Source organism: Podarcis vaucheri (genome assembly GCF_965113315.1).
Source record: "Podarcis vaucheri genome assembly, chromosome: 16".
NCBI classification, from domain to species: Eukaryota; Metazoa; Chordata; class Lepidosauria; order Squamata; family Lacertidae; genus Podarcis; species Podarcis vaucheri.
The window spans coordinates 26,795,695-26,821,638 of NC_138754.1; the positions used below are offsets into that span (position 1 = coordinate 26,795,695).

The window sequence follows — 25,944 nt, forward strand, 5'->3', positions numbered from 1 at the left end:
GGGCTGCACAGCCTCTCCCAGTTCAGATGTTATGGAGAAATAGAGCTGATGGCACCTTGCCCCAAGACTCCTAATGACCACTCCCAGTGGCTTCATATAGATATTAAATAGCATTGGAGATAAGATAGTGCTCTGCGGCACCCCATTAACGTAACTACCCAGGGGGTGAGAAGCATTCACCTAATGCTAGTCTCTTGATTTGGTCCTGGAGTTAGGATTGGACCCATTGTAACTGATTCCCTCCACATGGATATTGAGGTCACTCAAGACAATCATCCTGAAATCCAACAATACCCCAGAGACTACCTTGGACAGCCCAATCAGGGATACTGCTGGGCAACAGGGCAATAAATAGACCAGGAGCATACCCAAGTGGTCTCTCTAAGACCCTCTAAGTCAGCCTTTCTCAACCTGTGGATCCCCAAATGTTGTTGAACTACAACTCCCATCACCCCTAGCTAGCAATGCCAGAGCTCAGGGATGATGGGAGTTGTAGTCCAACGACATCTGGGGACCCACAGATTGAGAACCGCTGCTCTAAGTCCAAGATCAAGAAGTTTTCTGGGAAAGGAGTTGGACAATAGCAAGCCTCACCCTCACCCTTGAACCCCTAGTCTAGACTGGTGGATGAACATGGTCTTAATTATGGACCCATCCATCAGGGATGGTCAGGGATGAGGGGATCTGTAGTCTAGCAACATCTGGATGGCTACAGTTTCCTAACATTTGGCCTATAGTGACCAGCAGCCCTTCAGATAGGGCGTCTCTCCTAGCCCTACATGAGGATTGAACCTGGGGGGTCTTCTGTATGCAGAGCAGATGCTGTGCCCCTGATCACGCAGATGACTCTTAGTGAGCAAAATGGGCGGTTTCTTCCTTTCTATAAAAGCTCTGCAGAAAAGAACTCCTTGAAGCACACATAAGTCCTGCTACTCTTAGCATCAAAATACATCACAGCCCGATAGTGTACCTCTCCCCATCTGAGGAGAGGAGGGAGCCCAGCTCCTCCTGTTAGTTCTGCAACAGTATGTACAGCCATTGAGTGGAACGCCCCAAGCTGGAGGGGTGACTTCACACAGTGTGCTATCGAAACAGTGCGAAGTGTCCCTGAGCTGGAGAAGAGGGCGTCCCAAGGAGAAAAGAAGAGGCTCACAGTGCAGGCAACAGGAGACAGAGCGAGGCATCTCATCAGTGCTGCAGTGGTTGTCTCAATAATGGGCTTTCTGAGACGCTTGGCCAAGCTGACAGTCCTGGCACAGCTCTCTCTCTCTCTCTTTGCAGCGGAGCAATACCAGGGGGGAGGTGGGGGGGAAACAGATGCTCTGTCATTGTGCCTGAGCACCAGCCGCAGTGTCGCATTAGGCTAATGACAGGTTAGGATGTGGGTGTGGTGGAGCATAATTGCTTAATATTAGCAAAGGGCCTTGGTGGAGGTGGACCCAGATGCTGGCATTATGATATGTGAGACGTGCACAGCAAGCTGAAGTGGCCCTCACAGGAGCTAAAGTGAAGCTGCTGGTTCCCAGGTTTGGGGTGTATCAAGAGATGGGCCAATCTGACTGATGGGGTGCAATCCACTGGGAAATGTCTGTCACAGGCCCCGCTTTGGAGGCCTAGGCAGTGATGTTCTGAACACCAGTTGCTGGAATCCACAGGAGGGGAGAATGCTCTTGTCCATGAGTCCTGCTAGGGGGCTTTTGAATAGGGGCATCTGGCTGGCCACCATAAGAATGCTGGACTAGATGAGCCATTTGCTTGATCCTAATTTGTATTTTCTGAAATAATACACAAATCGAAACACAGCCACCCTTTAAAACCTTTACTTCTCCACATGTCACAGTGCAGTTCTCCAGCCAAGTGATGTGAGCAAAAATGCATATACTGGCATAAAGTATGCATATAATTGCATATATTAGGGGAAATTGCATTAAAAAATGCATTATATCCTGGGAAGCTACTTTGAAAATGTGTATATTAAGAGAAATTGAAACTAAAATGCTGGTGAATTTTCATGAGCAACTTAAAAAATAAATAAATCTCAAGCTGATGTGGATATGTGGAGAACTGAATCTAAGATTTAAAAATAAGCACGTTGGAGCACGTTGGAGACACAAAAATCTACAAATTTGTTGATTCCCAGCACCAAGGTCCAAAGGGGGCACTTCCTGTGGACAGCTGAATTGCCAACTATTGTGGTGATTTTGTTTTATAGAAATTTGTTTTTTGCTTGTTTATAAAATATATTTGTATATGAAATATACAAAATATATTCATAGTAGATGAAATCTGTTTACAGCACTAAAAACATAAAACCATAGAGTTAAAAACATACAACAATTAATTATTATGGAAGGCTATATTCTTAATCGTAATTTAAAAAGGGCCGAGGAAGTGGGGGCCTGACTACTTTTTATCACTTGATTTAGGAGGGGAAGTTTTGATAGCAGAGTTTCGAATTCAAAATAACTATCTTATGTCAGTAGAAATCAAAATTGAATTAGGAGCATTTCTTTTCTGTATAAATAAATATCTAACTCCCTCCTACTAATAGTATGTCACTGACCACCAATGTTTAGTCAGGTTGAACATGCCTACTAGAGCAGATCAGCCATAAATTCCCCACAGCATTTGTACTTTTTAGTGGAGATTTTAATGCCTCAGTTGCAGCAACTGCAGAGGGTCTCTTGGTACTTTTACGCTTAGACTCAGAAGATATTTTCCTAACCTCACATTGTTCTTTGGACAAGATGATGCACGCACAGAGCCTGAAACTGTTGCAATTTGTATTCCAACATAATTTATATGTTCTTCACAAGAGTCCTCTAGACATATCTAAGGGTCAATATGCTTATTTGAACAAGCATGCTGGAAGTGCTATCAATCACATTATAGTCTCTCCTTCATTACCGGTATTCACTTTTGTAGGGGACAGGGGTGGCGCTGTGGTCTAAACCACTGAGCCTCTTGGGCTTGCCAATTGGAAGGCTGGCGGTTCGAATCCCCACGACGGAGTGAGCTCCCGTTGCTCTGTCCCAGCTCCTGTCAACCTAGCAGTTCAAAAGCATGCCAATGCAAGTAGATAAATAGGTACCACTTCAGTGGGAAGGTAAATGGTGTTTCCGTGCCCTCTGGCACTTGTCACGGTCCTCCATGCACCAGAAGCGGTTTAGTCATGCTGGCCACATAACCTGGAAATCTGTCTGTGGACAAACGCCAGCTCCCTTGGCCTGAAAGCGAGATGAGTGCTGGAACTCCATAGTTGCCTTTGACTGGACTTAACCCTCCAGGGGTCTTTTACCTTTACCTTTACATTTTTATTCACTTTTGTGAACACTTTTGAAGTGCTAGAACAAACAGAAAGCAACTGCTTTCCAATATCAGTGATCCTATGTCCTTTAACAGAAAACATACTAGCTACCAGGGCATGACAAACTTGAATCAACTTTTTGTGAGCAAATCTCCAAATTTTGTTGATGTCTTCCATCAAATTGTCACAGAACCCAGGCCCTATTTGATAGCTTATATAATTAATAACAACGCAAAGACAACACGCCTTGACTGGTTTGATGGTCGGTGCAAAGTAGCTAAGAAAGTTCTGGTTAAAGCAATTAGGGATTTGCATAAGAATTCATCAGAGACTTCCACAGAAAATGTGATCAAACGTAGATTGGAATACAAGACTCTGCTCAAAAGCAAGAAAGCTGAATATATGAAAACCCAGTGGCAGGAACTGGGACTAGCAGTAATGGAAAATAAGGAAGACAGATTCTGGGAACTGGTGGCCCAGAGTTTAAATGAAGTGAGATCATTACAAGAAGCCTCAATTCCTCCCTTTAATTGTGTTAAATGTTTCTCCAACATATTTGGTGGCCAATATTTGGCCACCTCATGAGAAGAGAAGACTCCCTGGAAAAGACCCTGATGTTGGGAAAGATTGAGGGCACAAGGAGAAGGAGACAACAGAGGATGAGATGGTTGGACAGTGTTCTCGAAGCTACGAACATGAGTTTGACCAAGCTGGAAGACAGAAGTGCCTGGTGTGCTCTGGTCCATGGGGCCACGAAGAGTCGGACACGACTAAATGACTAAACAGCAACAACAACAACAAAATCTGGGCAAACATATGTACCAGCAGTGTTTAAGTATTTCTCAAACCTACCTGATTGGCAACCTGGAGAAGATATTCTTCCACCTGAGCTCTATAAAGAATACATGGAATCTTGGAAGTCTATCCTGGCTGGCTTATTTACCACCATCAACCACACAGGCCAAATGTCCTCTGGGTGAAAATTGAGTATTATTTTCCTGATTTATAAGAAAGGAGATAGGAAGAATCCAGAAAACTATCAGCCAATTAGCTGGTTAGACACTTCGTCAAAGCTATAGGCATGGTATCTCCTTCAAAATTATCAAACTAGTTGCAAAATAGCAACATTATTCGTGAAGAACAAGTGGGATTCAGAGGAGGGCACAACATCAATGATCGATGTTTTACTCTTAACCATAAGGAAATATACTAAGAACATTAAGAATTATCTTTATGTAGCCTTTATTGAGTTTTCTGCAGCATTCGACTACTAATTGAAATAGACAGGGAGAAATTTCGAATTGCTAACATTGACTACAGAATTCTGCTGTTCATCCACGAACTATACAGCAATACAAAAAAGAGGTTTAAATGATGGCATGACTGATGCTTTTAAAATGTCATAAGGAGTGAAGCAAGGTTGCATTCTGGCTCCCACTCTTTTTAACTTTTATAGCAATGATTTGGGGAAATATTTAGCCAATGCAAGCTCCACCTTTCCAGTAATTAGGAACAGATAGATCTCCTTGTTGATGTATGCAGATGAATTAGTTCTCCTCTCTCTTTCTTGATTGGGCCTCAAAAATCTCTTGAGGGGTGTTTAGCACATACTGTAAACAGGAAATCCTATCTATAAATTACTCTTAAGACCAAGATTATGATTTTTGGCAAAGACAGTCCTAGGTATAAATGATGTTTTAGATCAGCGAGCTATTGAACAAACTTACTCATTTAGATACCTGGTTGTACACTTTAGTGAAAGCCATTCTTGGAAGTATCATATGGAAGCAGTGAAAGTTAAAGCATAGAAAACCATGGGGCATTGATGAAGTTCTTTTACAATAAAGGAGGGCAGTTGATTGAACCTGCCATAAAGGTATTTGGTAGGAAAGTGCTTATTCAAATGCTCTAAGGTTTTGCAGTCTGGGGCTCTGATTTGAACTCCAGTAAAGTTTCAGAAACTGTGCAGAATATATTATATCTAACTAACTAACTATACTCTACCATCAGGAATATCAGAAGCTCTTCTTCATACATAATCCTCATGGCCAACAATTAAGGCAAGAGCGGACAGTGCTCCTTTAAAGTATATTTTAAAATTTGCTACTATGCCTATTGAGAGTTTTCCTGTGCTGTATGGACTTGGGTGATAGCCAGCTCTGGAAAGCAGCTTGTCAAGGTGTTTTAGAAATGAGCTTTGCTTTGACATTGAATAAGTGTCAGTTAAGGAATTGGCTTTTCTGGACAGAATCCAGGAGGGACCTACAACTAAACTGGAAACACCAGATTTCCCCCTTGGCATCCACTTTTGAGAAGAGAGCATTTTAGAGCTTGTTATATGACCAAACTCTGACCAGTTTCCTTAAGAACTGCATTTATTGCACTGTGTTTCCAAGTGATGACCACTGCATTCTTGGAAGGCTACTACAGCAAGGTCCCATAAGCAGACAGCCTTTGTATTTGTGGTCAACCGCAGGTGGAAGACTTCACTCATTATCTGTTAGCCTTAAATAAAGACTCCAGAGATTGCTTTCTGAAACCTTTGTGCACACAAGCAAGCAGGCAGAGCCCGGAAGAAATGGTTCAATTTCTTTTGAGTGGCAATAATAGGTTTGTAACACACAAGAGTGGCCCTCTATGCATTGGCTGCAAAAAAACAAAACAAAAATGCAGGCAAAACGAAACAACCATGGCAAAAGGAGTTAGATAAAAAATATATACGTTGATGTGGTGATTCAGAGATTTAATTTGACATCAAGCTGGATTTGAGTTTGTTGGTGTCTCTGGTAACTTCTCTCTCTTACACCATGGATGTTGGCAAATTGCATTTTAAAAAGGCAAAATAGTATTAGAATTGGAGCTGTCAGAGATGCACAAGAGAAGCTGTGTTTTAATGCTCAGAATCTTACCATTTTTTTAATGTTTTGCCTGTATGTTCTGAATTATTTTATTAATACTATTGCTTAATACAAGTTTGTCATGGCCTTTGTCTCTAGAACAATAAACTTATGAACTGAACTTTGTACTCAGAATAGAAAGGTTTTAATTGCTATCTAAACAAGGATGTGGCCTCAATAATTGGCAAAGATGGTTAAATGGTAAAAGCCATGCCTATGAAGATGACTTTGCTCACTACATTTCCAACATCCCTCATCAGGCTCACAGAACTTCATAAAAATGCCAGATGCAGAGAGCGCTTGACGTCTCTGGAAAAAGGGGATGTGTGTGTGTTCGTGTGTGTGTAAATAATTAATTCCTTTGCAAATGAGGAATTCCAGTGTGGTTTGAGCAGACTGCTTTATGTCTCCCCCAAATCTCTTTGAAGCCAGGGACCTTTTAAAAAACACACAATGCACAGCGTGATGTGAAGCCAGCCTGTTGGTCATAACATCAACAGCTGCTCCAGATGGACTGGAAATGCTGTTGGCTGCTGACGCCAGATCCTTGCAGAAAGTGCTCCAGTGTTCTGCAAAGAATCAAATGTGCTTCAATCTGCCTTTGGGGTCAGATTGCACTTCCCAGCAGCAGCAGTGTGGGGGATCTTTGCTATGCCATTGCCATAACATTGAGAAGAAGAAAAACTCTGTCATGTCTCTGAGATTTGGCCCCTTTGTGGAAGATTCAGGCGGCAATGAAACAAGGCTGCTGCATTCAGAGGATGATCCTCAGTGCTTCCCCCTTGGTCCCCCTGACCTGAGGAGGGAGCTCTTCTGCCTTTCTCAGACTTGGGAGGTATTTCCACACCTGCTATGGTGCAGAGGTCAGCCCACAGTTGAACTATGGAACTCGCTCACAAAGGAGGTAGTGATGGCCACCAACTTAGGTGGCCTTAAAAGAGGATTAGACAAATTCATGGTGGACAAGGCTATCAGTGGCTACTAGCCACAATGGCTATGCTCTGCCTCCACAGTTGGAGGCAGTAATGTTTCTGAATATCAGTCGCTGGAAACCGCAGGAGAGGAGGGGGCTCTTGTGTCCAGGTCCTGCTTGCAGAGTTCCCTTTGGCTTATCTGCTTGGCCAGTGAGAGAACAGGATACCTGAACTAGATGGATCATTGGCTGGATCCAGAAGGCTCTTCTTATGTCTGCAGAAACAGATAAGGTCTCCTACACATGGCACAAAGAGCTCCCCAAGGAAGTGGGTCATAGGAATGTAAACCTTACACAATGTCAAAAGCTTACTCCATCCAGTTCAAATTGCCTACAACAACTAGCAGCAGTGATCAAGGATTTCAGGTTGGGTGTCTCCTAGCCCAACGGGCACTGAACCTGAGGCCTTCATGTAAAACAGGTGCTGTGCTATAGGAATCTGCCTTCTACTGAGTTGGACATTTCGTCCATCTAGCTCAGGATTGTCTACAGTGATTGGCAGGGGACGTTCTCAGCCCTACCTGGGGATTGAACCTGAGACCTTCTGCATCCAAAGCAGATGCCGTACCACTGATCAATGAGCCTTCTTCTTGAGGTCAGCTGCGGCACAGGGCTTGCTAGCCTACTAAGTCCTCTGATGGAATGTTTCCTTGAATTCTATTTATTTATTTAAAAACATTTACAAACCACTTAATATTTAAAAAGCACAACACAAAAAGTATAAACATAGAATAAAAATACAGTATAAAACCACTAGAACATGTGTAAAAGCATATAAATGGGGTTTTTTTGTCTGCCTGGATGGAGGAAAGGGAGGTGCTCTGTGTGTGTGTGTGTGTGTGTGTGACAGAGAGAGAGAGAGAGAGAGAGAGAGAGAGAGAGAGAACTAGCTTATTGTACAAAGGTAAAATTTGCATCAGTTGCTCCACCCACTTTTGCCTCTGACTCCACCCGCCACTGGCATGTGGCCCCCTGGGAGGTTGCCTAGGAGTGAATGTGGCCCTTGGGCTGAAAAAGGTTCCTCAGCCCTGTTCTACACTGACTGGCATCAGCTTTCCAGAGTTTCAAGCAAACACCCTTTCACAACCCTACTTGGAGATGCAGAGGACAGAGGGATGGAGCCTGAGACCTTCTGCATGCAAAGAAGATGCTCTTCCACTGAGCTGGGAGCCTTCCCCAAAAGGCTTGTTTTAAAGACTAGCAAGTTTATTACGGCATCAGCTTTTTGTGGACCAGAGCCCACTTTGTCAGAGGCATGACGTAGGGAGTGCAGATGTTCAGATTCTTTGATAAGGGGGGGTGGACTGATCAGACAGCCTCAGAAGGCAAGAAATGGTGGCCAATGAGTCACATTCTCCAGGCAGAGCTCAGACAAGATTGGAAAGAACGGAGTGACCCAGCCCAAGTAGCAGCCGCTGGGTCGCAATAAATCAGCAGAGCAAGGAAACACAAAACAACGGGAGCATTAAAACCCGAAGGAGGACAGCAATTTCCTCTAGTGAGCCATGAAATATGGATTCCATAGTAGCAAATGTGCTGATACGATACGATACGATACGATACAATAATCTTTATTGTCATTTTCTCCATAGAACCCTCATCACCCTGAATTACAGCTCCCATAATTATTTGGGGGAAGCCATGCCTGTCTAAAGTGTATCATAGTGCTTTAAATATATGGTGTGAATGTGGCTTTAGCTGGTTCCACCAGTCATTGACTCTGCCTCTGTCTGCCATTGGCTCTGGCTCCATCTACTGTTGGACTCCATGCCTTCTGCTCTACCAGGGCACTGGCCGCCACAGGCTGACGCACTGAAGTCCCAGAATAAACCAGCAGAGAGTCATCAGTTGCCCCTTTTGGCATCCTCAGAGGCACTGGTCCTTAATAGAACTCCCAAGCAGAGTTGCTGCCTTCTTGTCCTTCTGGACTGCACTGCCTCCCTCTCTGATTGCTTATTCACAACTTTACCAAGATGCACTGAATCTACCAGAAATCACTGGTGGCTGTGTGGCAGAGCACATGTTACGCACGCAGAAGGTCCCAGGTTTTATTCCCAGTTACTCCAGTTAGCAGGGCTGGGAAATACCTGCCTGCATGAACTCCGGGAAGCCAGTCAGATCAGACAGTCCTGAGGTAGACTGACCAATGATTTGGTGGAAGGCAGTTTCCTATGTTTACGGGTGACTCAGGAAGCTGAACAGTGTCTGCCGGCCACTACAGCTGCAACTGGCCTCATGGCTTGGAAATTTGATTTTATCACACCAGTTCTACATAATTTGCAGAAGGCTAGAGATCTGGGTACCTTGGGAGCTGCCTTTTCCTTGCACGCTCTGATTGACATCTGAGGCCCGGCTTCAAATCCCTCAGCAGGCAAGGGTGGAGTCAACTATGGGCAGAGCTTTGTCTGCTGCAGCTCCTACCCTATGGAATGCTTTCCCAGGTGAGGTCTGTCAGGCCCCATTGCCACTGAGAAACTTTCAGTTAATTGTGTCATTTTTTTCTGGTTCCGCTCAGTGTTATTTTCGTGCCGCTGCAATTTGTTAAACAGGTTGGATAATGTTAACTTAAATAGGAGCCTTGGAGCTGCAACGTGTTGACATCTCAGTGCGTATCTTGTCCTCATATTTTCTCTCTCTTTTTTTGGCAAAGAAATGAAAAGGAAGCAATTGCTTTCTTCTGTAAAGCTTCTGATTTCTGTAAATAAATTAAAAGGGAGCAATTGCTATCTTCTGTAAAGCTTCTGATTTTGCTTTAAAACATCTATGTTTTTATTATGTATAATATTATGAATGAAATAAAAAAAATAAAATTAAAGCCTAGGTGGAGCTTAAAAACATTTTAAAGGGGTTATGTTTGTTTTGCTTGGTTTATTATTATGAGTGTCTCTTAGCTGCCATGAGTCTCTTTGGGAAAATAGGGTAGAAAAACTGAAATAAAATAACCAAAGGCACACTGTTACAGAAGAGAGTGTGTGGTGGCAGTGGTGGCAGCTGAATTTGGCTTCTGCAAGCCTGTTACAAGATACACACAGAGGTTTCTTCTGCTACATGATCTCCAGACCTGAGAAGGTAGCCAAACTGAGACCCGGAGCAAACCCCTTTGTAATTAGTTCAGATTCTCAGCTACTGCTTAAAATGACTCATACGGCTAGAGGCCTTGCTGCTGCTCCTCCTCATGTTCTGTGCACACATTTCTACAAGTCAGGATCTGAGCATCTGCTTCCGTCAGCCACCATCCATTTCTCTCATCCTTATGGGCACCAGTTCAGAGGAAGCACTCGTGCCAGCAATGCCATGGTGGCACCAACCATTCCAGATCTGCCTTCAGGGACTCTTGTGCCCCAGAGGTCTGAGGGTATGCTATCTCTCCCTCTTTCTCTTTTGCCCTTCTCTCTTCTCCCAGGCCCATTTTCTTGTCGGTGCTGTGATAAGATAGGAAACCACTTACATGAAGTAGGAAAGGAAACGCCATCTCAGGCTGGCAAATGCTGTGGGTGGATGTGGCTCCGTCGCAGAGCACGTGGGCTGCAGCTCCAGTTACAAATGTTGGGAGATGTAGGAGAGGCAAGAGGAAGGACTTCTTGACACGGTGCATAGTTCAGTTGTGGAATTTGCTTAAAGAGGAGGCAGTGATGGCCACAAACCTGAATGGCTTTAAAAGGGGGTTAGACAAATTCATCTTGATGGCTACTAGCCATGGAGGCTATTGTTCTACCTCTACTGTGAGAGCCACTAAATGCCTCCGAATGCTGGTTGCTGGAAGCCACAGGAGGGGAGAGTGCTGGGGAGCTCAGGTCCTGCTTATAGGCTTCCCATTGAGGGGTCTAGTTTGCCACTGTGAGAAAAGGATGCTGGATTAGATGGGCTACTAGCATGATCTGGCAGGCTCTTCTCGTGTTCTTATACAAGGTTCTCAGGCTCTAGGAACTTAGACTCAAACTTTTTTGGCAGCCCCATATATAAATACTTCAGCCACTTAGTTCTGGCTTCATGGTGTATGCAAAGCTTTGGGTTCCAGGGTCAATTACAGATGGCTCTCAATTTCAAGTATAGAGCTGGGAGAAAGCAAGGGGAAGAGCCATAGCTCAGTGGTAGAGCATCTGTTCTGTGTGCAGAAGGTCCTTGGTTCAGCCCCTGGTGTCTCCAGATAGGACTGGGAAAGACACCTGCCTGAAACCCTGGATAGCTGCTGCCAGTCAGTGTAGAGAAAATGGACCCCAGTGTTCTTACTTGGTATAAGGCAGCTTTGTAGGTTTCTGTGATACAGAAAGAATCCCCAAAGATAGAAAGTCTAATTTTGTTGAGTAATCCTCTGCTTTTCAGCAGATTCATGAACTGATTAAATTCACATCAATTTGCACATTTAAACACCCATATAGGCTCTGTTTTCAACTACTAGAGGATTTGTGAGATAAATGATGATGTTGTATAAGCAAAAGCTGCCGTGTATTACTAGAGGGGAAGGGCATCCTTCATACTGGCATATTCTATTCCCTTTCACCAAAACCCAAAGAGCCCCCAAATGCAAACCTTTAGCTTACATCACCCTCAGCCACTACCAATTAATCAACAAAAAAATTAAGTTGATTAACCTGCTGGTGAAACTGTTCAAAGCCTAGTGTAAAATATTGGCTTTGTCCGTCCCCCTTACAGTGTGTGTGTGTGTGTGTGAGAGAGAGAGAGAGAGAGAGAGAGAGAGAGAGAGAGAGAGAGGGTGGGGAATGAATCCCCCAAAAGTTGGAGGGTTAGGGTCATTCCACACCTGTCCGTATCTGTGTGATGCAGGCCCTGCTCAAGGAGAGAGTTTTGCCAAACCTCTCAAGAAGCCCTGCACTGGTGGTGGATGTGTTCTGTTCATCTGTTTTCTTGCACTCAATTTGCTCAGGCCCTTCTTAGCGCCTCTAAGTGGATTGCGCTCCTCCCAGCTGTCTTCTCTGGGCATCGAAATGCTCAGTGTTTGAGGGGATAGAGCAGAGCACTGTGGCAGTCTCTGAGCACTGAGGGCAAAGGTAGAAACTGACTTCTTGTGGGGGCTTCTTTGCTCTTCATCCTCCCTCCAATGAGTCAAACCAGATTCCTCCTCCTCCTCCTCCTCCTATCCTGAGTGGTGGGAGGGATCAGAACTTTAATCTGATATAGATTATATCCATCCACCCCCTCCCTCCTTCTCGTCCTCTTTCTTTCCCTTTCTCCCTCCTTCCCTCTCTGCTGCTGCTCCCCTCCTTTCCTTTCCCTTCCCTTCCTCCTTCATCTCTTCAAAGAAGTGAGCATAAAGTTAACAAGCAGAAAGAAAGAGAGGGAGGGAAGGAAGGAAGGAGATGAATGAGTGAAGGAAGGGAAGAAGAAGAGAGCTCTCAGAAGAGAGGCGCCCTGCCACTTGTGCCCAGTGGAGCTCTAGATTTGACTGCTGCCGCCTCTCTCCCTTTGCTCCTAAGGACTGCCTTTCATGGAACCAATTGCCCGCTTCCCTTTCTAAGCCTGTCTCCCGGAAAGGCAGCTTCAGCATATTATGGGCAACTGTGTGAAGTCTCCACTGAGAAACCTCTCAAAAAAGGTACGTTTCCCCCTACTGCTTAGATGTGCGCTGCTTCGGTCGCCATCCCAGCATCTTTGGGACAGGGTGACCACTTGGTGTAACTTTAAACAGGTAGGGAGGGCTGGTGGGAAGCAGGTGGAGATGTGTCTCCCAAACTCCCCACCTAAAGTTGGTCATCGGTCGGGCAGTGCAGAGGCTGAGAACGGTCACTTGTGGGTGTTTGTGTGCATGAAAGCATGATCCCGTCCATGTGCAGTTGTGTGTCGACACAGAGGTATGTGCAGTTGTGGGCACCTGTTTGCAAAACATGGGGCATGAGGCACTAGGAAGCACTCCAGCACAAGCTGCATATAAATGATCAGGAGATGCTCCTCTTGGTATAGGTGCCATTAATTGCCTTGAGAATTGTGCAGGAGATCCTTTCGGGATTGTTGTGCCCAGTGCCTTTTTTCTGGGGGGACGCATACCCCTAAACGTTTTGTGAATCTAAGTTTGGCCTCATTGAGGGACAGTATTTCAATACTAGTAGGAAAATGAGAGTATCCCTAAACATTTTTAAAGAAAAAAGCACTGGTTGTGCCCCTTGTTGGTTGATTACAAGTGTGTTCATGTTTCCGTACCTAAACATACTAGCATAACACATGTTTTGTACAAAGCTACCAACTGAAGCATCTTTCTATGGGAGTGGCTTTGTGCATAGATGTGCAGAGTGCAAATCCATTAGTGCATATTCTTCATTAGGGACACAACTAAAGGGTGTCGAGTTTGCGGTGCATTTTGTTTGAGCCACAAGCACATATCCTGGCTAGGTTGTCCCCCGTGCTTCCATGAGGGTCTGTGATTTGTCATCCCTGTTGAAACAAAGATTTTAGGGTATTGCTAGCAGCTACTGCACTCTGGGACAGGGGAAGATGTGACTTCCTTCCCAAATCCCCCTCTGCCCTTCCCCAGTTTTCTGTTGGGAGGTGGGTCCAGCCGCTGTTTCTTCAGCCCCACCTTCTGCATTAATGTAGGTCAGCCCTTCCGGCAGTTATGTGCCAGTCCTCATTTACCCTGGAAGAATCACTTCCATGGTAAACAACAATGACCTTTAAAGCATGAAATGGACTGGATTTTGCATCGTTTAGAGTGCACATTTTCCTATGTGCTGCTTCACACCCCCTTTTCTCTGAGGCCTTGTCCTGTCTCCCCCATCCATGAGGGTAAGTTGCTGGGCCTTTTCTGGGATACTTTGTACCCTTTGGAATTATTTGTTGGGGGAAAGCCATAACGTTAATTTCAGCACACTGTCGATGCTTTTTTAAAAACGCGTTTTTGAGTAGTTAATCATAACTGGCTGTTGATGCTGCTGTTAAGTTCTGTGTTTATAACTCGGCTGAGGGTTTCAGTGGGTGTTTTCGTCTATAGCGAAGTGTTTGGATTTTAGCTGCGTGATCAGTTGTGCTCAAGGTTCTTCTCTCTCTCCCCCCATACATTCTTATTGAATCTTCCTGTGATTTTCTGCTGTAATCACTTCAAGTAACTTTTGGCAGAGAATGCAACAGATAGGCTTTATAAATACAACCAGCAATACAGCAGAGCACCCACATAGCATTTACTGATTCCCCGCTTCCCCTTCCATTTCTATGCTCTGGCAAAAAGGTATATTCGTGGAAATAAGTAACACACACACCCTGCGACTGAACTGTGAATGGAGTTCAACCTGGAATGTGGGCACACATTTGCCCAATAATACAACCAGGCACTTCCAACTTGTGGCATCAGTGGCAGTGCGTGAACAGTAGCCATCTATTAGTAATTGGATGATGCTGGTGATACAGGGAAGGGCCATAGCTCTATGGCAGAGCACCCACTTTGCATGCAGAAAATCCCAGGTTCAATTCCTGGCAGCATCTCTAGGTAGGGCCAGGAAAGGTTTCCTGCCTAAAAACCCTAGAGAGCCATTGCTCCCAGCAAGGACAATACTGATCTCTGTATAAAGCAGCTTCCTGTGTTCTTAAGGACAAGTGGAGCAAGGGATTATTGAAACAGAAGGAATAAGTGAAGTGAGCCCACCCTGTAAGCAGATGCAGATATTTGCGCAGGTTCAAAAGGGTGTGAGTTTGTGGGATTGTGCAGATGGCGCTTGGGATGAACGTCTGTGCTCCTCTGCATGTATCTGTGCGCACATTGATCCAGTTATGCACAGTGATGTAGCCACACATATGGACAGATGCTCCCATCTATGCCCCACACCTATCTCTGTGGGGTAGCCTTCTCCTCTATGAACACATGTCTGTCCTGGCATGTGTTTAAGCTTCCCCCACATATGTGCTCCTGGTATGTAAATGTCTGTGTTTCAGATCCCTCCCTCTCCCAGGTGGTTTGTGTGAGTGTTGGCATTCAGCCAGTGGACTGCTTTACGTTGAAGTGCTCAGAATAGTTTGTGGACACAGCAGCAGCAGTAGCAGTAGCAGTGTAGCGCTAACATGGGTGGCTGCTGAGCTGGCAATGGAGCTGATTCCCCACCATTGCAAACTTCAGAATAAACTTCTGGTCAAAATGCTTCCTAAATTTGCTTGCTGAGAGTCCTAGCAAATGGATATTGAACCGACTCACAAGGCTTAATTGATAGATTAATCAAAGTAAAGTTTTAGTTGACTGACTGGTTGATGGAGCCAATTTTTACTAATGGTTGAAGTGCTTTTGTTCAGGGCAGGCATGTCTTCCTAGATAACAAAAAAAGAAGAAGCAAACTATCCCATGTTCCAATGAACAGAGCCTTTGTTTTGACATGCCGTGTGCTGTCTTGTGCTTCCTTTAGTATCTCCAAGAGGCACCCCTGGTACTATCCAAATGTATTTAACCCATTAATTGTTTGTGGGGCAGGTCAGATATAAAATGCTGACATCCTACTGGCCAGATACATCTTACTAATAATTTTCCGAATCTCTGACATAGGATTCTAAGGTCAGGGCCGATGAAATTCTCTTTCCAGAAGTTTCAAGCCAATGAAAGGAGGAAGTGCTCTCTCTTAGTGTGTGTACACTCACCTATCTAATGGTAGGGCCGGTCCTCTGCCTAATGGTAGGGCCAACTGACATTCAGGTTATCCCACCAATGCCTATGATGAAATAACTTTTGCATTGTTTCGAGAGCCTGTTTTGGGTTTCACCAGAGACAACATAGAAAAACACACACACACACACCTGTTTGTTCGGCATGGAGCACGATGCCATCCATGCTTCCCTCTCTGGAAAACTTTGTTCTCTGTCCCATGTAGCAAACTGAGGGACATCCCTTCTGCTGTGTGGTCACGAGGACACTTCTGTTCCGAGCCGTGTACTTTGCTTTCTCTTACATATGTGTTGTTGTGGATTCTGGCCTTGATGCTATTCTTGCGCTGTGATGCCAATAGCATCATACCTTGGCAGATTGACTCAGGGCTGTGTGTTTTTGTTAAAAAAAGAAAAATGCCAGCTCCCATCAAGCTGGATATGTGTGTCGTGCAACAAACACACGTGGCCTCTAAACACAGCCGTGCATGCAAATCTGTGAGCATCTGTGTCCGTGTTCTCAGCCCTGCCAAAAGGAGGGTGCAATGCTTTGCAGCACTGCCTTTTTTAATTTTTGGAAGGAGATTGCCCAAAGCTGCCAGCAGCACCATGAAGAAACAAGCTCCCTTTCCCTGTCTCCCATGAAAACAACGATGGGGTTGTTAATGTTTACTGCGTACGATCCAAAGGTCCCTGTGAAGGGAAGACGGCTAGCTTTTTATAGCTGCATGAGAATGTCAGGATGAAACGTTTCTGCCAGAGCCCAGGCCGATGCATTGCTATATAAGGCAGCCGTTGCTTCTCCAGTGGGGCCAGGAACTCTCAAGACCAGATTCCACTCCGGGGTCCCAGAATGCTGCTGGGAGGTGCCTCTTGTGAAAACAAAACAAGACAGCACCCCATGTAATGTGGAACAGAAGAGGGTGGTGGAGGCTGAGCGGGATTTCTGATGGTGAGGGAGCCGAACAGGCCTGCACTAGGTTTGACTGAATGACCAAAGGCCCACTGTGCCCTTTGCCACTGATTCTGTAATACTTGATATTTTGCTAAAAAGAAATACGCTCGGCATTGAAGCCCTGCTCTTTGAACTCCTGATCATATAAATGCACAGACAGTCACTTCTGGAATTTCAACAGGCACTGCCCTTCTGCTATCTTTCTTTACATTTGTTTGTTTGTTTGTTTGTTTGTTTGTTTGTTTATTTCACTATTTTCAAAAACGAAACCCAAAGCATCTTTAAAAAAAGAACATTAAAAACAAGGATAGAACAACCTGAAATGCACAAATAACATGTAGGTAACTTTAAGGACTAGAAACTTACTTTTTAAAAAACCTGAGTCGCAGGACACTTACCTCTGTGGCCATTGCCCATTTTGTGCCTGTTCCCATATGGCCAGACCTAACTCCTGATCAAATGACCAAATAGTGTATATTGAATGCATGGAGATAAAGGTGGGATTATGGCCCCACTAGAACACCAGTTTATTCACTGGCTCTTCTGAACAGACCACTTAAGTCTGTCCTTACGTCTCCTGCATACAGACAGCTGTTGAAATGGAGCAGGGAAATCCAGCTGCGATGCTGGTGTTCCACACAATATCTTTTCCTAGGTTTCACCGAGAGTAGACACAGATTGGAGAGACGCAGGTGGGTGGCACCTGCCCTTCCAATGCCCAATTTGGGCCTGAGGCCTCTCCAGCATCCTGCTCTTTCTCAGGCTTCATAGAGACTAGCAACTTTGGAAATCCTTCCCTTTTTTAAAAATGCCCACCAACGTTCTCAGGGAACTCAGTTCCGTATGCAGTTCCGACATTCCAGTGGTGTCACCTTGGGAATACCAGGCTGCCCTGGGTATTGTAAGCAAACTTATATTGGTACACATGGGAAGCGCTGTGGTTACTAATATGCAGCTGCTCCAAGTGTCTTGCCAGGATGTACGGGCCGCCCAATTCATGTTCAGCAGGAGCCCCAAGAGACGCTTCTGTTATCAGCCTTCTTTTGAACTCACAAAGAGCTACGCCTGTGCCTTGCAGGCTAGGCATTTCACCTCCAATTGTTTTGGTCCAGGCAGCAGACGAGATCAGAGAAACCCTTTCTTCTTCTCTGCCCTCTTTATAGTCTGTTGCTGGAAGGATGTCTGCAGTGCACAGAGGGCTTTTGATGTCATTTCCAAAGTGTGTGGGGTGGGGGGACGACCTTTGTTGGCCGCTGAAAGTGAATTCTAGTCTCTGGCTGCTCAGAGCTGTAACAAACAGAAGGGGTGTGTATGTGTGAAGTGGTATGTATTGAAAGATGAGGGGTAGGGGGTGGGGGAGACAGACGTAACTTACTAAGCAAGGTGGAAATGGTTTATACACATCTTTGCTGTCCACATATACCTCTCCGGGGAGGGGAGAAAGGTTCTGCAACTTCTTAGCAAGTCCTTGCAGGGGAGGAGACAGGAGTAGGTGCCGAGCACCTACTGGCTAGTATCCGAATGTCGCCAGCATATTTCCCCTTGCACAAATCCCTGTGGTACATTTTCAACAGCTTTACAGTTTTCAGTAGTTTTAGAGTGTTATTTAGGGGTGGGTGGAGGTGGTGTGGGGAAGGGGGGGGGAATGTGATACTTAAAACATTTCGATATTCCTTAAAAGCACAAGGGAAGCTCAAAGAGTCAGTCCACAGTTTCTGCTTGCGCTGCAAATGGTGACGCCAGGTTCCTGTGGCAGGAAAAGAGCCTCTGTTCGGATGGTTACGTCTGTCTTCCCCTTAAGTCTGGACTAGCCTTCGCCAACCATGTGCCCTCCAAGGCGTTTTTGATCACAACTCCCATCAGCCCCGGCCTGGCCATGCTGGCTGGGGCTGATGGGAGTTGTGGTCCAAAACACCTTGATGGGCAAAAGGTTAGCCGAGGGCTAGGCTGGCCTCTCTGCTCACTGAAAGCATTGGAGCAGACCTGGGAGGAACCGGGAGGTAACTTCCTCTATTGTATCATTTGCTTGCTGCTGGTTTGGCGGAGAAGATCCACCATGAGGACAAGACATGCTATACAGCTGTCCAGACGAGCGAGGAGGGGTCAACAGCCGGGGAGTACCAAGGCCCACTCATGGTGCTGGCCCAGAACTGCGCTGTGATGCACAACATCCTGGGGCCGGCGTGTATCTTCCTCAGGAAGGGATTCGCAGAGAACAGGCAGCCAGTACGTAAGTTGCACCCGGACGGGCAAGGCAAACACTGCAGAGCCCAGAGGGTGTGTGGAATCATGTGCCCTCGCCCTCCTGTGGATTGAAAGCAAAAAAAAAGCATGTCGCCATCTGGGTCTCAAGAGATCCCCATCACCTCCTTCCCAGCACGGAATGGTTGGGGTGTGGGGAATGGGGGGAGAAATGGTCGGCACTACATCCAACAATTGCTTCTCCTCTCGTACTCGTGGTTCAATAAAACACAATGCTAATAAAGCAAACGTGCAGCCCTTTCACAACACCCAAAATCAGCTGCTCGAGGCAACTGCCTCATTCTGGCTCGTGGTAGGGCCAGTCCTAATGGTAGGGCCAGCTAAGTAGCATCCAAAACCTGTCCCTTCACTTTGCCACATCAACAGAGCCAACTTTGAATCATTACATCGGTCAATCTGTCATGGGTGCTTTAGCTGAGATACCTGTGTTGCAGGGGGTTGGACTAGATGACCCTGGGGGTCCCTTCCAACTCTACAGATCTATGATTCCTGAGACACCTTACAGCAGTGGTGAGGAACCTCAGGCCCAGGGGTCAAATGTCCCCCCCAACATCCCTAGCTGTCTCTCAGAACTCTCCCCAGGCAACACCCCTCATTGCCCGTCTCCAAAGGGTTTTTGGCTGGCTGGAATGTGTCACTGATCTCTGCTCATGGCTCTTGCTTCCCTGGAAGGAGGGTATATAGAAAGGCTGTGAGTGTAGAAACTGGCTGACTGTACAAAGGTAACATTTACAAGTGTTGCTCCCCCACTGTTGTCTCTGGCCCTGCCCACCACTGGCATGTGGCCCTCTGAAGCTTTCCCAGCAGGGAATGTGGCCCTCGGTCTGAAAAAGGGTCCCCAACCCTGTTTTATGGGGTAAAGTTGGACATCTATTGCTCCAGGTTTGTCAATGAGAATAACCCTTACTTTGGCCCTTCCTATGTCATGGGGAGGGGAATCCTTAGAGAGAGAGAACCAGGCAAACTGCCACTAAGGTTTACTGCCGCCACCCCTTCCGATCAGCCTAAATAAAAGCAGCAGGAGAAATTGGATAATGGCACACTTTGAAATTGCTGGCTTGGTGAGGGAGATTTTCAGCTCAAGAGATCCTCCTCCGACAAGGAGAGAGGAATCTTTGCTTTGGCTAGGGAGCGGGCAGGAATGTGATTAATTTCTCCTTGAAGAGTGAATCCTACCTAATTTGCACATTCCCAAACAACATACAAACCAAAACACGGCTGTCCTTTGAAAAATCCACATCTCTCTTAATTTTGCAGTGCAGTTCTCCAGCTAAGCAACACGTGAAAAATGCTTATGCGAGTCCAGAAAAATGCACATATTGTAACATTAAAAAATGCATTATGTAAGGGGAATGCTGAATTGCAAAAATGTGCTACATTAGGCAAAACTGCATACAATAATGAGTTGATTAGGAGAAATTTACATTAAATTGCTGATAAATTTTCATTAGGGCTTTTGTTTTCTTAAATAACAATCACAAACTGATGTGGAAATGCAGAGAACTGAACTTCGGAATGGACAGATGAGCAACTGAGAGAAACCGAAATGGAGGGATTTCCCCAGCCCTATCTCTGGCCCACCCCTCTGCAACCCAGTGGGCTTGCCCCACTGCAAGGAGACTCTGAGCACCTGCTGTTCTTTCACAAGCACAGGAGTCAGTGGGGAACTAGCTTTGTGGGCTTGAGACCCAGGAAATGGAGGACACCCTTTTGTGGGAACCTGCTGTGGGCCTAGAGCAGCTTGATGGGGGCAAGGAGGTAGAGACTGAGAACTGGGAGTGGTCTGCCCACCTTCCTCTGCCCTCAATTGCCTGGAGATCTGGAGATGTTGCCCCTTCTTCCTGGGCAGCCAGCAGTGCATTTCCAGCCTGGGCTTTCCTTTCTCTTGCTGCAGCTTTCTCCACCCATCCCATCTACCCTTGAAAACAAAATGTTGGGCGTTTGCAAGTACTTCCTGCCTGGGCTGAATCATTGTCTCATGTTACCTTTGTCTGCAGATGCTCCAGTCTCTCTCAGGAGCTGCCTTTCTGCCCTAGGCATCTGAGGAATGGATGGGGCCATAGCTTAGTGGTAGAGCATCTGTTTTGCATGCAGATGGTCCCAGGTCCAATCCCCAGCAGCATCTCCAGGTAGGCCTGGGGGAGACTTCTGAGTCTGAAACCCTGGAGCAGACGTGGCTCTCCACTGCCAGTCAGGGTAGATAAACTGTGAACTAGATGGACCCAATGGTCTGACCCAGTAGAAGGCAGCTGCCTAGGTCTCCTGAGATGGTGCCTACAGCTTCCAGAGCCCCAGTTTTTTCCTACTAGCCAGGGTTTGTTTGTTTTTTGAGATCTCAGGGCAACATGGGAGGGGCTCAACTGGCACGAGATGTTTCCACCAGTTTAGCCGGCTGCTGGGAGGGAGGTACCAGCAGCTCCCAGCTCTTCCAGGCAGAGCTCATCATGGCCAACAGCCTAATTCTGCCTTCCACTTTCTGTTCCTGGAAACAAGGCAATCTTGGCTCTCTGGCATGAGCATCTCTAATGAGCTGGTGTAAATCTGAGATGTGGAAGAACATGGCTAGTGGGATAGGCTTCAGAAAGGCAGCTCTTTCTCAGGTTCACTTGCTGGGAAGGATAATGTCATGGGGTTTTAATTCTTCCATGTGCCTTTTTGCCTTGGGAGAGAGACAGTAGGCCACTGGCAGAGCACCTGCTCTGCATGCAGAAGGTCCCAGGGTCAATTCCTGGCAACATCTCCACTCAACATGCTCTCTCTGGAACCAGGGCCAGAAAAGAACCCTATGTCCCCACCTGGGATCTTGAAGATTTGCTGCTGGTCAGAGTAGACCAACCTGGCCAACCTGATGCCTTCCAGATATTTTGGACTATCATTCCCATCAGCCCCTGCAAGCATGGCTGTGCTGGAGGAGAAAATATGGCTGTAGCGAGGAGGAGTCCAAAGCATCTGGAGGGCACCAAGTTGGTGAAGCCTGCAGGAGACAATACTCTGGCTTTGATGGACCAATGGGATGACATATGCTCAGAGGCTCCTGCCTTAACCCTGATTTCATCTGAAGGAGCTGGCTTTAATCCCTGATGTTGTTCCCTTGCAGGACAGAGAGCTACGGCCAGAAGAAATAGATGGTAAGGTTCTTGATTGTCTTCTTTATACCTATAAAAATGGAGTACATAAATTCATAGTGGATTAAGACTGTGACAGCTAGGCTATATGATACCTCCAGATGAGAGGCAGCAGGCCAGCTGAATGCCAGCTACAAGGCTACAAGAGTGGGAGCAGGGCAGCTGCAAGTGGCATCTAGTAGTCCCCGTGAGAGGCTGGACTACATGCGCCTTTAGAATCACAGAACTTCAGAGTCGCAAGGTGGATCCAAAGGGTCATTTAGTCCAACCCCTTGCAGCCTAGGAATCACAGCTTTAGCCTGATTCGGCTGCAGGGCAGCTCTGATGCTCATATGCTGCTTTTGCTGAAACAGCACTGCTGGCTTTCTGGGGTTTCCAACAACGAGATGCCAGCCACCCTCACTTCCTGGTTTTGTACCGACCTGAATGATAATTCACAAATTATTTAAGAACATAAGAAGAGCCTGTAATATCAGGTCAATGGCCCCTTTAGCTTAGTATCCTGTTCTCACAGTGGCCAACCAGATGCCTGTGGGAAACATGCAAGCAGGACCTGAGCACAAGAGCCCTCTCCTCTCCTGGGATTCCTACAAACACTCGTACCTTGGATCCCGAACGCCTTGGCTCCCAAACAAATTGGCTCCCAAACGATCAAAACCCGGAAGTGAGTGTTCCAGTTTTCGAATGTTCTTTGGGAAGCCAAACGTCCGATGGGGTTTCCATGGCTTCCGATTGGCTGCAGGAGCTTCCTGCAGCCAATCAGAAGCTGTGCTTTGGTTTCTGAACGTTTTGGAAGTCGAACAGACTTCTGGACGGATTCCATTTGACTTTCAAGGTATGGCTGTATTTGGAATCATTACTGCCTCTGACTGTGGAGGCAGAGCACAGCTATCCTGCCTAGTAGCCACTGATAGTCCTAGCCTCCTTGAAATTGAGGAAGTGTAAGAAGTTGCATTGTCTCACTATCCATCTGGAGGTGCATGTTTTTATTTAAACTAGGGTAGCTATGTATCCTACTGCACCAGAGGTGGGGAACCTTCTTCAGACTAAAGTTCACATTTCTTTATGGGGAACAAACAAAACACCTCTCTTCTCCATCCAGACTAGCAAGAGTTCCAGGGCGCATTGTCAGAGACTGGCAGGGGTCCGAAGAGTGTGTGGCAAAGGCCGGGGGCTAGGAGTGCAACTCAGGAGAGGGGACCAGCAATTAATGGGGTCAGGTGCCACCCACAAGGCAGGAGCCAAGCCCATGGGAGGAGGAAGAGTCAGGGCAGTCTGAGACAGAGGAAGGCAAGCAGGATGTGGTAGAGGAAGATGAAACTATTCAGACAAGGGAACAGCCGGTCAACTCGCCATCTAGAATCAAGAGGCTCTTGAAGAGGGAAGAGCAGCAATGACTTCCATGTAGGAGAAATCTCAGTTTGCGGGCACACAATCCATCAGAGGAGGGCATATAAGCCAAAGGAGGGGAGTGGGCCCACTATTTCTGCAACTGCTTCGCAGGGTCCAGATCTGTGGACAGCTGCCCAGAGGCTAAAATTATGGGTGCATGTGTATATCTGGAGCACTGGGGGAGCTGCTGTAGGTGCTTCACTTGTCAATAAAGAGACAGCTATCAGATGTGTGCCTTCCTTAGCTGGGGCAGCAGGTCATGAAATGCATTCCAGTCAGGTGAAAACACTCTCAGAGACTGTGACCTGGAGTCATTGAGAGGTGTGGCTAGTGAGGGTGTGTGGTTCAGGGAGAGAGTCCCAGGAGCTGGATAGAAAGGTTTAGAGGGCCATATGTAGCTCCTGGGCCTGAAGTTCCCCACTCCTGTACTATGAGAAGCACAGCCTTGGTATTTGAAGGCATTATTTCTGTTTCAAGGACTGTCCAGTTTACTTCCAGTTCAAAGAACCATAAGAAGAGAGGAGGGGCCGAGGATTGGTCTAAAGCAGGCGTCCTCAAACTCCAGATGTTTTTGGCCTACAACTCCCATGATCCCTAGCTAGCAGGACCAGTGGTCAGGGAATTGTAGTCTCAAAACATCTGGAGGGCCATGTATGAGGAAGCCTGGTCTAAAGTCTCCTCTAGCGTCAGGAGAGCCCTGAGAAGATATCCCACAGCTTGAAACCCCAGGACCTAGAAGCAGAAAGTAGTAGCCCTTTACTGGCCAGATGCAGCGTACAGGGAGTAAGGCTTCTGGCCAATGAATACCTAGCACAGGCTATAAAGATCTCCTAGTTGCTCCAGGACACTGCTGAAACAACTTGTGTGTTGTGTCTCAGCTGTAGGATTACTGACCATGTTCCTGAAACTCACCTATATGTCCCTCTCCAAGGTGCTGATCTTGGTGCCTCACCTTCCTGTCTGCTTGGAACTCCTGGCCTCCCCTTTCCTTCCATGTGGATCAGACACATGGTAGCACTGGGCTGGGACTGATGAGAGCTGGAGTACAAAACACCTGGAAGGCACCCGGCTGGGGAAGGCAATGCTAAAATACTCTGTTGCCACAGACCTTTCACACACGCCTTTCTGTCTCCATGCCAGCAACATGTCAAATCATACGGCACGGTCCATTTTGTGGACACCTCACACAGCTTAGCCTCAATTGCAGTAGGACCTAGACAACAACAGGCCCAGGGCCTGTGACAGAAAATCCACAGGGTATGTTCCTCCTACTCATTAATTTGAGGCACAGTCAACCCCAGCGGTAAGGAAAATAGCTCAGTGGCGTGCAGAAGGTCACAGGTTAAATCCCTGGCACTTCTAGGTCAGACTGGGGGGGATTCCATTCTTGAAACCCTTGAGAGCTGCTGCCAGTCAGTGTAGATGTTACAGTGGTACCTCAGGTTACAAACTTAATTTGTTCCAGAGGTCCATTCTTAACCTGAGGCTTGCTTTCACTAATGGGGCCTCCTGCTGCCAGCGCACCGCCCGCGCACAATTTCCGTTCTCATCCTGGGGCAAAGTTTGCAACCCAGAGCAACTACTTACGGGTTAGCGGAGTTCGTAACCCGAAGCGTTTGTAACCTGAGGTACCACTGTACTGAACTAGATGGACCAAAGGTCTGATTCAGTATAAGGTAGCATCCTATTTAAATCACCCCTTAGTTGAAAACATTGAGAACACTGTCAACACTGACTCCAGGATTTCAGACCAAGGAGAAATTTCTAGCCCTAACTAGAGATGCCACTGAGGGTTGAACATGGCCCTCTCTGCATGCCAAGCAGCTGCTCTGCCACGGATGACCTGTGGCCCTTCTTTTCCAAAGTGGGTTCATTCCAGGCCATGTTCGTAGCAAGGAACATGCCTTGCCACCTCCACTGACAGCCACGTTCTCTGATTGGATTCACCTCAACAGAACTGAGAGAAGCCTTCAAGGAGTTTGATAAGGACAGGGATGGCTACATCAACTGCCGAGACCTGGGCAACTGCATGCGCACCATGGGCTACATGCCAACGGAAATGGAACTCATTGAGCTCTCCCAGCAGATCAACATGAACCGTGAGTGCCAGCCACCTGCCAAGGGGGCATCCCTCCTCCCCCCACAGTGCCACTCTCACTCCTGGTTAGGCTTTTCCAGTCTTCTGGGCAATGTCTTCCTCAGTGTGGTGTAGTGGTTAAGAGCAGTGGACTTGTAATCTGGTGAACCGGGTTCGCGTCTCCGCTCCTCCACATGCAGCTGCTGGGTGACCTTGGGCTAGTCACACTTCTTTGAAGTCTCTCAGCCTCATTCACCTCACCAAGTGTTTGTTGTGGGGAAGGAAGGGGAAAGGAGATTGTTAGCTGCTTTGAGACTCCTCAGGGTAGTGATAAAGCGGGATATCAAATCCAAACTCTTCTTCTTCATCATCTCCCTTTGGGCTG

General features: G+C 46.6%; 2 protein-coding genes across 12 annotated transcripts in view; one reads left to right on the plus strand and one right to left on the minus strand.

The window, feature by feature from the left end:
• Positions 1–25,944, plus strand: part of CABP1 (calcium binding protein 1) — a 74,940-nt gene that overhangs the window by 43,861 nt on the left and 5,135 nt on the right. For 3 of the 9 annotated variants that reach the window (XM_082203360.1, XM_082203361.1, XM_082203362.1), the window contains exons 2-5: positions 12,613–12,731; positions 18,753–18,929; positions 22,063–22,093; positions 25,438–25,581. In XM_082203360.1, coding sequence (XP_082059486.1) covers positions 12,687–12,731; positions 18,753–18,929; positions 22,063–22,093; positions 25,438–25,581 — 397 coding nt within the window. In that variant the 5' untranslated portion in view covers positions 12,613–12,686. Of the gene's footprint in view, positions 1–12,612; positions 12,732–13,747; positions 13,916–18,752; positions 18,934–22,062; positions 22,094–25,437; positions 25,582–25,944 lie in introns of those variants that run through there. The other 6 variants (XM_082203363.1, XM_082203365.1, XM_082203357.1 and 3 more) reach the window with 4 other exon arrangements.
• The window catches only part of LOC309521117 (uncharacterized protein), a 184,987-nt gene continuing 172,627 nt past the window's right edge, over positions 13,585–25,944 (minus strand). For all 3 annotated transcript variants that reach the window (XM_082203469.1, XM_082203467.1, XM_082203468.1), the window contains exon 6: positions 13,585–13,697. In XM_082203469.1, coding sequence (XP_082059595.1) covers positions 13,600–13,697 — 98 coding nt within the window. In that variant the 3' untranslated portion in view covers positions 13,585–13,599. The remainder of the gene's footprint in view (positions 13,698–25,944) is intronic.